The sequence below is a fragment of the Dermacentor variabilis genome, chromosome 1, assembly GCF_050947875.1.
Source record: "Dermacentor variabilis isolate Ectoservices chromosome 1, ASM5094787v1, whole genome shotgun sequence".
NCBI lineage: Eukaryota > Metazoa > Arthropoda > Arachnida > Ixodida > Ixodidae > Dermacentor > Dermacentor variabilis.
The window spans coordinates 73,747,506-73,762,740 of NC_134568.1; the positions used below are offsets into that span (position 1 = coordinate 73,747,506).

Sequence of the window (15,235 nt, forward strand, 5' to 3'; positions counted from 1 at the left end):
TCACGAGACAGAAGGATGTTAGTATTTAATAGAGAATGAAGGGCCGATTGATGGTGTTCTACCTGCAGATTAACAGGAACAAGTGGAGCAGGGCAGGTCATGAATATCGCAGTGCAGATAACTATTGGGTCTATTAGAGTTACGGAATGGGTGCCGAGGGGATGCAATGCGCAGTCAAGGGCAGTAAAGGAAAAATTGGTTAAACGATATTAGAAAATTTGTCAGCATACAGATGCAGTCAGCTGACGCACGACATGGGAGACTATGCAAACATCCCTGGGAAAGGTCTTCGTTATCCAGTCGACGTATAATACAGTGGTGATTACAATTACGATGATGATGAACCAGCGAAAAATTACTCGATTTACCTATGTTATTGGTTCGCTGCATTCGTGTTCGATCAGTTATACGACCTATCTTCGTTGCCTCACAATCAGTAGCGTCACCTCTGGCACGCGCCAGTACGAAAGAGCGCTCTCTCTCTTTGTCTACGAATCTGTTGCCAATATTTACCGAGTAAACTGCGTTGTGAACTTTAGCAGCAAATTAGGGGTGGCCCCTGTGACATTTTATAGGCCTCGTTATCTAAGTGCAGACAAGGCTCACTTATACTCCATCCTAATATTCTGGTCCGTGCGTCCCCCATCCCACCCCCTCCCGTCTCATTTTTTCTACCTTTTAGTTTTCGCACGAAGCCAGTACCATTGACTGACCTTTTTTTTTCGCTCTTTTTTTGTGCGTGTGACACGACCTTTTGCCTGCACCTGCAAACTTCTTATAAGATCTCGGCGATAACGAACACTTCATTATGCCCCGTTCTGCGAGATGAGCGACTTATTAAAAATGCGGCCCCTTCAAAACTATCCAAGCGAATGCCAAACGAGTGCAAACATTAACTCTCTTCCAAATACTACGGGCCAGCATTCAAATGTCAAAGTCGCACTGGGGAATTTCGCCGCAAGCAAGCTTTCTACTTCCTCTATGCTATAGTAGCAGCAGCAACCACAACCGCAGCAACAACAATAGTTACTGGACTGTGCTTTCGTTGCTGTTGCCCGTACAGACATTCCTTGTGCGCATGAGTTTGTGTGTATAGTGTTGTATGATATTTTTCTTCTTTGTTTTCTTTCTTTGTTGTTGCTAGAGTAACGAATTTGAGATTTGGGTATAGCCGGCTCTGATTAGCCTACCTTACTATGTTTCTACATTTACAACAACAACAAAGGAAACAACAAAATCTTCCCCATCTAAAGAGCTACAAACTTCATGCAACATTGTCTCAGTGCCACTTTGACCCCCATCGTTAAAGATGAGTCATAGACTTTCAGCGGCTCATAAGGTGGTAAGCGTTTGATGTGCTGATTTCAGCGACTATGTCTCTGTAGCTTTAAGTGTCGTAACAATCTACATCAGTTTACAAGCGAGTATGATCTTGTTTTTCTTACCTATCTGCACAACTACTCATGTTTATCACAAATGAAATTGGTGCGTTTAAATTGTCTAAGCTGTCGCTAAGTTTGTTTCAGTATATGCATTTTCTTTTTGCCGTTCTGTATCCTTCGCTGCAGAATTGCTCCGGAGGCTGTTTTCCTTCTACTGCTTGCATACCAGTCACTCGCCCGGTCTGTCGACGAAGCTGGCTTTAGTAAATTTAAACGAACCATCTCACAGAACGCGATCTCCAAGAAAAAGAAACAAAAACAACAAAACACGCTGTTTAGCGGTTGAAAAAAGGAGGGGGGGGGAATGAATCGAGCGCTGAACGCACAACGGGGACCGAATGTGGATACATCGGGCGCTGCGTGCTTCTCTGGTATGGATGGCCGGCGCGCGCAGCGAGCTCCCGCGCCAGCCTGTCGCACACGCAAAGCATCGTTTTCACCTCTCAGGAAGCGCACGTTATCTCATTACTGATATCATAAACACAGTAGCAAGCATTACCAGCAATTTGCGAAACCTCCAACCACATTAGACTCTTGACAGCTGTAACTATCCGTGCCACTACTCCCCCCCTCCCCCCGCCCCGGCAAAAGCACTGCAGAGTGAAAAATAAACGCCATGCAAATATGTCCATCAGACAGCTTACGCAAGGCGTGCAGAAGCAGAGCTGCTTACATTAAAGCGCACCGCAGGGTCTAGGCGACACTACGGAAGCGGTCGCACGTCAAATTAACACTTCTGTGCCCGCCGCGGTAGCTTTGCGTCTATGGCTTTGCTCGAGGTCGGGGATTCGATTTCCACCACGGCATCCGCATTTCGACAGGGGCGAAATAAAAAACGCTATTGCACTTATATTTAGGGGCACATTAAAGAACATCACGGTGTCAAAATCAATCCGGAGTCCGCTACTACGCGGCGTGCCTCATAATCCGATTGTTTTTTTGGCACGTACAACCCCATAATCCAATTCAAGTTTAATAATTCTTGCACAGTGCGATGCGCCATGTGAGACAATGCCGATGCTCAACCCTCTCAGAGGTTATGAAATATGGCGCACAATAACGCCTCAATCAAACACCTCTCCCTACGTGTTCTGTGTATTACGCATACAAAGAGCAGTGGTGCACGCATGGTAACGTTTATTATCAACTCACCACTTTCGTGTTGGACGAAATATTGAAATTAAACATTCGTCGTCAACATCACCGCTGATTATCGTCAATCAAAGCAAACAGCACAGAAAGCTTCGCTTACATCCATTCCCACAGTGCGTTGGGTCTGCAGAATGTTTTTCCCTGTATTCCCTCTTTCTTTCTCACTACAGACTCATTCCATAATTACCGGCTCTGCCCTTGCACCACCCGTAAGCCTCACGCGTCATTTCTACTTTCAGTATTGTCCGTTCCACCTCCAAAACGACTATATCTTTCCACTGCCGCACAGACGCGCAACCCCCAAGCCACTGCGCTACCCCGAAAGGTACTACTTCCGTTCAAATAAAACTATACAGATGGGGACTTTCTTATTAAATTATGCAGCTGTGCGCCACTTGTTTAAACAGGCGGCGAAAAAACAGCGATGTACAGAAGTGGAATGCAGCGAAATTGCATATAAACATGTTCGGGAGCACATTTTAGTTCAGGTTATCGCGTTACAACGACTAATAAAGCTGCATGAATACTTTCAATGACCGAGTTGATCCTGCGCGAGGTTACACATGGGTGAAGATTGGCATCCGGACTAACGCTTTAATATCTCGAAACAATTTTCTTCAATTGTTTCCAGCTATTAAGCATACCATCAAGGGCATTTCAGTATAAGATGTCGGTCACTGCGGGAAAGCTTCTGGAATTGCACGCGTGACAGTGAAACGCGCCAAACCTTACAAATGCTCCAACAGATCGCCTTGAATGTTACTCCCACACTCAAAACTACCCCCTTCCTTTCTATTTGTTGTTCGTGCTCTACGGCCAGCTCCGTTCGAGACTTTGTTTTAGATTCACAATTAATTAAACTCCTACTCACCTCGTAACCACATTTGAGATTCCTGCGTTTCACGGAAGGCGCCGCAGATACGGAAGCTCCCAGAAAAAAGGCTGCCAGGATGATGGCTTGCGTTAGCTTCATGATGGACCCTTCCTTTTCGGCGTCAAAGGAGGTGGACAACCCTGATGGTTTTTAACGAGTGCCGCCACCTGCAGCGGTCCCTGTCGAAGTACAACGAAGAGGGACAAATGAAGGAGCAGCAGCAGCAGCACTTCTCGGCGCACCACGCGTTGCGAAGTGCCCGTAGCGCGTGTAATCAGGGCCGGCAGGAAGTACGGCGGCCGCTGGCGGCAGTGAACTCGCAGCCGACTGACGAGGGACCGCGGCCGCGGCTTCAAGTTTCTTACTCGCAATCAGATCTGAGCGATAAGGAACGGGTGTCTGGGAAGGAGTGTACACGGGTGTACGTGCTCTATCGTGTGTGTGTGTGGGGGGGGGGGGGGGGGGTGTAACCTGGCTGCTTTCTATAGACAACTGGGAGAAGCTGCCGGCAGCCTGCCGAGAAAGCTGTCGCAGCTTCTATGAATAAACGTCCCCAACAATCAGCTGACGACGCGGGGGTGTTGTTGGGAGTGCATGCAGCGCATTATCAGACGCTCCTCCATGATTTTCACCCGCCGTACGGCTGACAGCGACACAGTGACAACGTGCGTTCGCGAGATATGCGCGACAATGGTTGGCGCTGCCGCGATGGTCAGATCGCACACAGCGGGGGAGGGGAAAGGGTTGGCTCCGTACGTCATCATACATCGGAGAGGCGATAACGATAATCTCACTGTGTACCTATGGTAAGTCATTACTCGCTCTGTGGAAAGTTCTTTCTTATTTTGTGAGCACTGCCAGTCCCGACTGACAGTGCTCTGTGTTTACCACGGGCAAGGAATATGGAAGTCTGCATGTTCCAGGGTCGGGAAGGACGCAGGTCACAAAAAGCTCCTACGCTAGAATTGTTCGTAAGAGAAAATTACAGCCTCTCCTGATGCTGGACATAGTACCGGGGGCGACCGGCCAATGGCAAAGAAGGCTTACGAATGACAAGCTATGGGAATTCGACTCACGGTCATTGGTACATTCGTTCTTCTAAATGGGGTCGGGGGTCGGGTCGGCTAGCTGTACTTGATCCCACCCATAATCCTTGCAGAAACACTAGAGTGCAAGAAATGATGGCTTTACGGAAGGGCGGCTTTGCCAACTAAACACTGCATGAAGGTGCTAATGAGAGCCAGTTCTTCCTTATCCCAAAGGAAGTTCAGCGACAATTGTTCACAGCATTCTGAACGAAAACCCCATATTTCGTGTTTCACAAAAATTGTGCGAAAATCACCGCTTAGGAAGAACTCTGCAAAGCATGGGTCATCACGTGCGCGTGAGCAAAAGGGACCCAGATACCGTACATAGTATTGTAACTCGAAAAACGCAAAGCTTATTTTAAAAGGAAAAAAAAACGACCGAAGGAAGGTGGGAAAGTGCACACCATACAGGGTGTTTCAATGTACACATTAATTTTTTTTTTTTTTGTAATTGCCTGTGGCAGATAGCGCAATTCTAGTCGATGAGCTGGTCTACTCGAAGACGCGGACATTACTTGCACAAAAAATTGAAATGCATGATTGACTAATTAGCAAAACTTAACTAATTAGGTTTTAGCTAATTGTGTTATGAGGCATAATGCAATTTACAAATTCTAGTGGGTGAGACTGCAAGGCATCGTCTTCATGGCCATTAGCCTATCTTCATGTCCACTGCAGGACGAAGGCCTCTCTTAGCGACATCCAATTACCCCTGTCCTGCGCCAAATGATTCCAACATACACCGGCAAATTTCCTCATTTGATCATCCCACTTAGTTTTCTGCCGTCCTCGACTGTGCTTCCTTTCTTTTGGCACCCATTCTGTAACTCTAACGGACACCGGTTATCTGCGTTACGCATTGCAAGGCCTGCCCAGTTTCATTTTTTTTTCTCTTAATGTCAGTTAAAATATCGGCTATCCCCGTTTGCTCTATAATCCACACGGCTATCTGCCTGTCTCTTAACGTTACGCCTAACATTTTTCGTTCCATCGCTCTTTGCGCGGCCCTTAACTTGTTCTCGAGCTTCTTTGTCAACCTCCAAGTTTCTGCCCCATATGTTAGCACCGGTAGAATGCAGCGATTGTACACTTTTCTTTTCAATTGTAGTGGTAAGCTCCCAGTCAGGATCAGGCAATGCCTATCGTGTGCACTTCAACCCATTTTTACTATTCTGTAAGTTTCCTTCTCATGATCAGGGTCCCCTGTGAGTAATTGACCTGGGTAAACTTACTCCTTTACAGACTCTACAGGCTGGCTGGCAATCCTGAACTCTTGTTCCCTTGCCAGGAACATTATCTTTGTCTGCTGCAAATTAATATTCAACCCAATCTTACACTTTCTCCGTTAAGATCCTCAACCATCTGTTGTAATTTGTCCCAAGCGTTGCTCAACAGGACAATGTCATCTGCAAACCGAAGGTTGTAGAGATATTCGCCGTTGATCCTCACTCCTAAGCCTTCCCAGTTTAATAGCTTGACCACTTCTTCCATGCATGCAGTGAAAAGCATTGGAGAGATTGTGTCACCTTGCCTGACTCCTTTCTTTATAGCTATTTTTCTACTTGTGGAGAATTAAGGTAGCTGTGGAATCTCTGTAGATACTTTCCAAGATATTTACGTAAGCGTCCTGTACTCCTTGATTACGTAATGCCTCTATGACTGCTGGTATCTCTACTGAATCAAATGCCTTTTCATAATTTATGAAAGCCATATAGAGAGGTTGATTGTACTTTGCATATTTATCGAATACCTGATTATAACATGGATGTGATCCATCGTAGAATATACCTTCCTGAAGTCAGCCTGTTCTCTTGGCTGAATGAAGTGTTGCCGTGTTTTTACTGGAAATGATCTTGGTGAATAGTTTATACAATGCCAAAGGCAAGCTAATGGGCTTATAATTTTTCAATTCGTTAATGTCTCCCTTCTTGCGGATTAATATAATGTTAGCCTTCTTCCAGTTCTCTGGTACATTTGAAGTCGTGAGGTATTGCGTATATAGAGGCCACAGCTTTTCAAGCAGAATATCTCCTCCATCGGCAATTAAATCGACTTTTATTCCACCTTCTTATGCCTCTTTACCCCGGGGCATGTCGTGGAAGGCCCTCCTAACTTCATCGCTAGTTATAAAAGGAGCCTCTCTATCTTGTTTATTACTACATCGAATGAAGGTAGCGGGGCTACTCTGGGTACTGCACAGGTCAGTATGGAATTATTTCGCTGCCTTTAATATGTCTTCCAAATTTCTGATGCTATTACCCTGCTTAGCTTCCAGTTCATACACCTTGGCTTGTCCTATGCCAAGTTTTCTTCTCACTGATTTCATGATGCGCCCATTTTTACTGGTTCTTCAATCTTTTTCCCGTATGCAAGGCATATCCACTTGAAGAGAATTGTGTGGACGACACAATTTACCAGATATGCGCCGTCAAAATTGCGGTAAAAATGCACTGTCGTTCCACTTACTTTCTTTTCAAAACGTCGTTTTATGCATTCAAGCACAAAAGTAACCTGGAACGTCAATGCATTTCTCCGCATAGTTCGGTTATTAATATCTCGGAACTTGTGTCATCCAAAGAATTCATTACAGGTGGATCCGCCTTGCGAACTCCTCGGCTAGAATTTGTAAATTGCAATATGTGCCATAAGGTAAATAGTGTACTTTTTCGTGAATTAGTGAATTTTTGTTAATTAGTTAATCATGCATCTCAATTTTTTTGCAAGTAATGTGTGGACTAGACTCATGGACTAGAATTGTGCTATCTGCCAGAAACAATTTTTTTTTAATTTGAAAGTGTTCGCTGAAGCACCCGGTATAAAAAGCACTCTGTGTTCAGTCTCTGCGCTTCGCCTCCGTGCTTTACTACGCACCAATGACACAGAATAAAACAGGAAGCGCACCGTTATAAATTTGCTGGCAGACTTTGCCAACCGTGTAAGCCCGGTTCCATGTCTCCACTTCAGAGCACTCTAGCATCACGGAGACCGTGCCATGCATTTCATTTATTTCGCAGTAATTTAGGCCAGAATTCGCAAAAAAAAAAAACTTTTATGCTAGAATTGTCCGTAAGATTGAACGCCCGATGTTCCTGATGCTGGGCATATAATTAACGAAGGCGGCCAGCCAATGGCAAACAGCACTTCCGAAATAAGAGCTCGGTGAATCCGGACCCTGGGACCAAATTCCCAAAACATTTAGTTCGTAAGTGCTGCTTGATTTTGGCTCATCGCCTTCGCTAATAAGATGCCCTGCATCAGGAGTGGCTAAAATTTTCTTTCAAGAAGAATTCGAGAATAAGAACTTTTATTTTTTGCGAATACGGGCCTTGAACCTGTATTCGCAAAACTTTACGTAAGTGCCGTCCACGACTGGCCCTCGTCGCATGGATCACTTCACTTTCATGACGATCGCTATCATGAGTGGCGGACAACCAAGCGCTGGCTTATCACGAAACGCTGTTACGTAAAAGCTGTTTTCTGAATACGGGCGTTTGCTCGCGTTCGGCGCACGTTGGAGCTCCGGGATCACATCCAATTGAGCTATAACTCCGCCCATAGTCGCAAAAACGCTTTCCGTTACAACCGTCCGTGCGACCGGGTGCCAGCCGATCGTGATGTCCGGCATATACTTATCGAAGGCAGCCGGCCAATGGCAAAAAGCTCTTGCGAACGAAACGCATTATGACTATTGTCCCAGAGCTCTTAGATAAAAGAAATAAAAACAATCATAAAGAAACAAAGAAAAGGGAGACAGCTTAAAGTAGGAAACCATGCCTCCTTACCTAATTAGCTTCCTCACGGAAGTCTGACGTCACTGCAGTGCCCAGAAGACTAAGACTCGTTGGCTGTTTAATCGACGTTAACCACTGGTCCAGCTGGTCGAGTGACCAGCTCGACTTTGCGCACGCCTCAGTTACACGCGACGTAAAGGAATGAGAAATCCTCTCCTACCATTCTGACCTGCGTTTGCGCTTCAAAAGACAATGATGTGGTTCGCCACTCAAGGTGTTATTGGGAAGCGAACAAGGGGACAAGGAAGACGAGAGACAACATTCAAAACGCTGTGGCGTAACCACAGATATGTACAGGAGGCACCCTGCTCTTACTGCCTAGCGTACAATGCGTGAACCTCACGCATTACTTATGCATACAGAAACATTTCGTTCCGACTCAGGAGTCTACGTCTCGGCACAACGAGTTTCAGTGAACATGCCTCATGACACCCGCAACAAAGAAGTTAACATTTCCGACAATGTTTAACCGTGTTATCAGTAATTTTTATTTTACTTCCAGTAAAAAAAACATACAGTAAGTCCAAGAGCATTGCGGAATTCTGGATGAAGTCTGTGTCAAACACGCGAAACATGCCATTGTATTCTAGCTCTCCGAAAACAGCGGGCGAACGAGTCGACAGGTGCACGGGTACGACAACAATAGTGCATTTCGCAGAACAAGCGTCACGACGTGCCGTGCTTTCAAGAGCAACGAGATATAACTTTGGCTTAATTACGATGGTCGACAAAAGTAACGGATCCTGCTGCGCGAGATAACTTGTACCAGCCGAAATTATTCTCCCGTTGGAAAACTAAATATTCCGTCTTAATTTCACCCCCTTTCACCGATACTGACTCCAGAGTAGTATGTCCCTCTCAAGAAAAGTTGTTTCTTCCCGCGTCCAGGTGGTCTTCAGAGCGCACATCTCTTTTTGCTTACGTTGATCCCGGCGTCAAGGGGTATAATTCCCAAGGCTTCCAATTCTTTAGGGCTCTTTGCCACTTGCCGGTGGCCTTCGCTAATAATATGTCCAGCATAAGGATTTTCTCTTACGAACAACTGTGGCGTAAGCGCTTTTTGTGAGTACGGGTCAAGGTTCTTTGGGGTATACGTAGGTGCTATAACGTAAAGCTATTACAAACTTTCCCATTCCGATTCTGCAATCAGTCCTCCACGAATGTTCAAAATATTTTCGGGCTACCCCCCCTTCGCCTGTCTGTCACGCGACGTCACGAAAACCGCAATAACTCCCCATCTGATATAACGTGCACGCATTGGTTATGCATGATTAGACCAAATAAAAGAAAAACAAATATTTTTGATTTGACGCCTGTTTGGCATTAGCCCTCTGCTATTGGTCAAAAGCTTTCAGGCCGCGACCACTTCGCCTATCTGTGACGCGACGTCACAAAACGGCAAGAACTCACCGCGTAAAAATGACGAGTATACGTTAAAGATGTATTACTACGTCGAACAAAGCTGCATTTTTTCTGAATAGCCCGAAACTGCCCCGTTTCGAAAGGAATAGAAGATGGCTGCCCGCTGATCGCACAGGCACTGGCTGCTCGCACCTGCCGGAGAGCACAGATCTATTTGCGTATAATTTATACTTCTTCCGTGGCAGTATAAGGTTATCGAGTCCTTTCGGCACGTATACGACATCGCTCTGGCAACTCTTTGCTGGGGACCCTTTTTAGCAACATTTTTAACCTTCCCTTGCATGCAGCCGCCATTTTTGACCAGCCATCGCAAGTTAACTAAGGAGAAAGTGGACCAAGCGCAGACGCCGGCACCGGTTATTTATTTTCACTCTGCTGGCTCGGCCGCATCGAAACGCTCTCCCCTTGAGCGAGCTCCTCGCCTCTTGTCAGCCGATTAGATAAGAAAAACCTGTCAAGGTACGCAATGTTATTCGTATTGAAAGCGAACAAAGGCGACCTCCTATAAGCGAGGAGGGCGTTTGACTAGGCTGTTCAGGCAACGCTGCGGGTCACTGCCCGATGCTTGCGTCAGCGGTTACGTAAATTTGAAGTCAGGAGAATGGAATAAAAGGACATTGGAATAGTTTTGCGTTATGCGGCCCGTAACATGGATGGCTGCGCAGGCCAAAGCTAACTGGATAACACACGGGCCACACACGAGAAGCGGTGACGTCGCACAATGGTGGCCCGGCATCTCGTGCAATCCAATAGGAAGGCCGACAATCGAGTAGCGTCGCTCATGGCGTTCGTGGTTTCGTCGATCGCCTCACTCCGAGCTTGGCAGTGAAAAACGTCGGTCCCCTTGCGTTGTGCGACATCACAGCTCCACGCGCGCCAGCTTGGCTTTACATTGGTGCGTCGCAGGACCACCTAGCGAGAAGGTTCTTATCCGCTGCCTCGTACTCACTTCAAGAGGTGGCTCGAGGAGCCGGGCATGTGTGCGCCGGCAGGTAGTGTCCATGCGTCAACTCCGTCTGGCTGAGCTGTCTGCACGAAATGTGTGCAGAGACATCTTCAGCCGGAGGAGACCTGTCTTGACACCGGCCCGAGGGTGTGCACGGCGACATGCAGTAAATGATGATGATGATGATGGCATCATACTATGGCTTATACCCACACTGGGGGATTGGCCAAGAATTGTGCGCTGAAACTTTTACTTAATGTTTCGCAGTACTACATATTCGATTTTTTGAATAAAAGAAGAGAAAAGAAACATACAAAAAATATTCAAAAACTTATTCGTTTAGTTGATTGTACGTAACCGCAAACTGCATCAAACACGTCCCTCTGTCTAAAACCTATAACTGACGCACCGAAAATAGTATTATTCTGATGATAAGATTAACCCTAACTTGTCAAGCGGAATTTCTAAAAGTCTCTTTCTTAATAATTTGTATCGGCGACGCAACAAAATCTAGTGACCTAGGCATTCTGTTTCTTAGCAGTATGGACACAGAGGCGTCAAGTTCAGACACGTCCTGTGTAAATAAAGGTTTAAAAGGGGGACACGGCAGCTTAATCTGGTTATGGCTACCTTCGATTGTCTTGATGGACACCACTCGATTGTCCACGGAAATTTTAGGTGCTGAAATTCTGTCCATGTTGTTATTGATTCAATGACATCTCTACGAGTTGAAGATTTTCGATATCTAATCGCTGTTATGTGCGCCACTGCTGGAAGAACTGACATTATCGGTCCACTCAGGGACGCTCGCGCTAGTGCATCTGCCATTTCAATTAAATTTAATCTACAGTGACCTGGTACCCATAATTGTTTTAGAAAATTCAACTGTGGCAGAACTAATGTTAGAAACGTCTTTAGAATTGGTGAATTGGATGAAACTGTGAGCGAAGTACCGACAGAAAGAGTATCTGTTATAATAACCGCCCTTATTGCGTTCGAAGGGAGTTCGCGAAGTGCTAAAATCATTGCCAAAAGCTCGGCTTCAAAAGCGGGATTGAAATGAGGCAGTCTCACAGAGAATGACCAGCCAAGAGGAAGCGAGAAAACGCCTACGCCCGCCTTATCGTTGTTCACAGAAGCCTCTGTTGTGTGATTGTACGTGTGCAAGGTAATCTTGCAACAGGTTATTTAAGAACGTGACTGATTGAAACCTAGGTTCTCGGGGGAAAATGTCATCAAATTCTATCTTAATATTCTGATCTGATTCAGTTGATGGAATTACCTCTCGAATGTTCTCATCTAGACTATCTAATTGTTTTTGTGCAAATACAATCTGTGGAGCGTGAAAACAAGGCCAATCAGCAAGAAAGAAAGAATTTGGATCATTAATAAAGGCGTATTCAGATCGCCCAAGCGAAAATCTGTAAAATTTCAGAAATGTTGGAATTGTTAAGATGCGAAATCTGCAGGGCAATGTTGGTAGGCGCGCTTCTTGATTGGTAACATTAATAGCCACAGACCTGGAGAGTCCCAGACACAGGCGCAAGGCTTCACGCTCCCAAAGAACCTGAGGCTTTGTTTTATAAGCAGGGCCGCCTGAGAACAATACACACCCTAATTCCAATATTGGACGAATATACATTTAATAAATCATTAGCAGGGAATCCCTACGCAGTCCATATTGTCAGTTACTCAGTCTGCGCTGTAGACCTAAAACAGGTTGTGCTTTAGATACTACATTTTCTATGCGAGGACTCCAGTTGAGTTTCCTATACCATAGATGGTTGCCAAATATTTTAGAGGCACAACCTGGGAAATGGGTGTCTGTTTATAGGATATAGAAATTGAAATCGGATCCGTGAGCGGGAACGCTATATAACCTTGCGCTTTTACTTACATTAGATGACGTGCAGATTGTCTAAATAAATCTAAACAGATTGTATAAAACCTAAATGTCACTGTCAGCCGCGAATAATGCAATTTCATCTGCATAGATTTAACCTTACACGTCCTGACGAGGGAGGATGGAGCTCATTAGTATATTAAATAATACTGCAGACAGGACTGCTCCTTGGGGAACACCGCAATTCTGCCTGAATTTAAATGAGGAACAGCCATCCTTGAAATAATAAAATTCTCTTGACCTCAAAAATTCTGCCGACCACGCAATAATATAATTTGGGAAATTATGACTCTGTATAATATCCAGTAAAAGTGGATGTTCAACGCTGTCATATGCTTTAGATATAATGTCACTAAAGCAGAATATTGTCTCTTTTCCGAGCAAGTTGTATGCGTCTCTCTAAATCAACATGGGTATACCATATTGAGCAATCAACTCTGAAGCCTATTTAATTTGGACTTAATATTAAATTATCCGTCCTCCAGGTAGTAATTGTGCAATGTAATAACCTCTCTATTAGCTTGACCATATTAGAAGAGAAATAGGTCATGCACCTCTTCTTCTTCTTCTTCTTTTTCACCCTTCTACCTGGCACATACGCACGGTTGGAGATTGGGAAAGAATGTTTATAACTCAAATTAGAGCGTTTATTATATGCGACCGCCAAGGTATTCCTTCATTTTTATACTCTTCTTAACACTAACGTGGGCTTCAGAAACAATAAATTTTTTTCTCTCTCTCTCTTCTGTCTGTCGCCTCTTGCAAAACCGCGGAAGGGAGTTTCGCCGCCCAGAACTATATAACCGTTAATAGGTGTCGACATCTCGAAAATCAGAAGTTACAGAGGCACTTAAGTCATCTTACGTGCATTGAATGCGCAAGCATTCTGACTCTTCCTTGCGATACTTTTCGCTTGGTCATGGGCTCGAATTGGGCAAAGTCAATTTTGAGGGTGGGCCAGGTAGGTTTTCAACGTGGGTCAACTCAGTTTTTGAATTGGGAGAAGTCATTTTTTGGGTGTGGGTCGTGGCGTCCGAGCGACACCGTTGCTGTTCACCGTGGTATGTCGCAGTGCGAGCCGCAGCAGGGCCGGCGCCGGGATCGTGACGTCATCATTTGGTCCCGTAAGTTTTGGTAAAATCGGGTGTTAACTGCAAGGTTCGCAACAGCGCAACACAAGACGCGGACAAAAAGAAGCTAAAAACGGAGGCAAGGCGCTGACTCTTAACTGATCAGCTGAGAGTCAGCGCCATGTCGTCGTTTTTTACCTTCCGTTTGTTCGTGTCATGTGTTGTGCTGTTACGAACCTGACAATGAATCCTACCCAACTGGCCCAACTTGCCGCCTTGATGCAGTATGTCGGAGGTTAACGCCAGACGCTCTCCGGATTTTCCGCTTCGCGGGGCATATTAATCCTTTCGCATTAAAATAATGCTTACAAAGAGAGCTGTTGCCGAAGAAGCCTGCGGTGCTGTCTTAAGCGCCGGTCGCTTTCCTTTGTCAAATGCGCGCTGACGTCGATGCGAAGCAGAAAGCTGCGGGTCACGACTTGAGCAAGGGCGGACACACACGCTAGGTCACTCAACACTTGCAAAAGAGTCAACAGTGGGTCTGGTGCAAAAAAAACAACATTGCGAATATCACAGCTAGGGCCTCCTCTGTTTCATCGAGGAGAAACGGCACGTAACCGGGAGGTGGTACAGGTCGGCTGATTAACACGTAGGAACCCGCCGTGGTTGCTCAGTGGCTATGGTGGTGGGCTGCTAAGCACGAGGTCGCGGGATCGAATCCAGGCCACGGCTGCCGCATTTCGATGGGGGGCTAAATGCGAAAACACCCGTGTACTTAGATTTAGGTGCACGTTAAAGAACCCCATGCAGGTGGTCCAAATTTCCGGAGTTCCCCACTACGTCGTGCCTCATAATCAGAAAGTGGTTTTGGCACGTAAAACCCCATAATTTAATTTCAACACATAGGAAGAAAAATGATTATGGAGGATAACGAATTTCGTCTAGACTATACACACTACGGGGAGAAACATAAAAAAGAGAACGAAGGAAAAGAAAAAATCTAAGGAAGGCACTCCAGATGTAACCGCGAGGTTCATGGTTCTATGACTCACGCGCTAAGCCGCCATGTCCGTTTCTAACGCCACTTCTTCCGTGCCTGCTTAAAGTGGTTGCTCATGCTGAAGGAAAACATATCGATTTCAGTGTGTATGTTTTGCACACGAGAAAAAAACTGAAGCTTTTTGTTTTTTTTCTATACTTCCAAGTGGAAAATCTCGCACATGCAGGGCGTTTTTTGTGTGCAAAGCGTTTCCTACTACAAAAAGAAAATAAAAGAAACAAAGAAGAGCAGAGACAGTCACATTGTGAATGTGCGAAAGTTGGTAGCGCGCAGAAACGGGCATGTCGCTAGCTCTGACTCGCACCTGCAAGTTTTATTCGAAAGCGTGATAACGTATGCGGCTATTGTTAGATGAAAGGAAATAAATACAAGGGGAAAAAATATGGGCAGACCCACGAGGCAGAGGCATGAAAAATGAAAACGCTTCTTCCTATTAAGGCCAGAATACATGGAGCGAATATGCGACGAAAAGTCGGCGTTTGACGCC

The 15,235-nt window shown here is 45.5% G+C and overlaps 1 protein-coding gene across 4 annotated transcripts in view; it reads right to left on the reverse strand.

Annotated features, from left to right (window-relative positions):
* LOC142579350 (lysosomal alpha-mannosidase-like) overlaps nucleotides 1-14,878 on the reverse strand; it is a 72,900-nt gene extending 58,022 nt beyond the window's left edge. The window contains exons 1-3 of one of the 4 annotated variants that reach the window (XM_075689451.1): nucleotides 14,741-14,853; nucleotides 10,719-10,840; nucleotides 3,466-3,647 (exon numbers count right to left, since the gene is read on the reverse strand). In XM_075689451.1, coding sequence (XP_075545566.1) covers nucleotides 3,466-3,567 — 102 coding nt within the window. In that variant the 5' untranslated portion in view covers nucleotides 3,568-3,647; nucleotides 10,719-10,840; nucleotides 14,741-14,853. Of the gene's footprint in view, nucleotides 1-3,465; nucleotides 3,648-8,338; nucleotides 8,740-10,718; nucleotides 10,841-14,740 lie in introns of those variants that run through there. The other 3 variants (XM_075689466.1, XM_075689473.1, XM_075689461.1) reach the window with 3 other exon arrangements.
* Nucleotides 14,879-15,235: the final 357 nt, after the last annotated feature.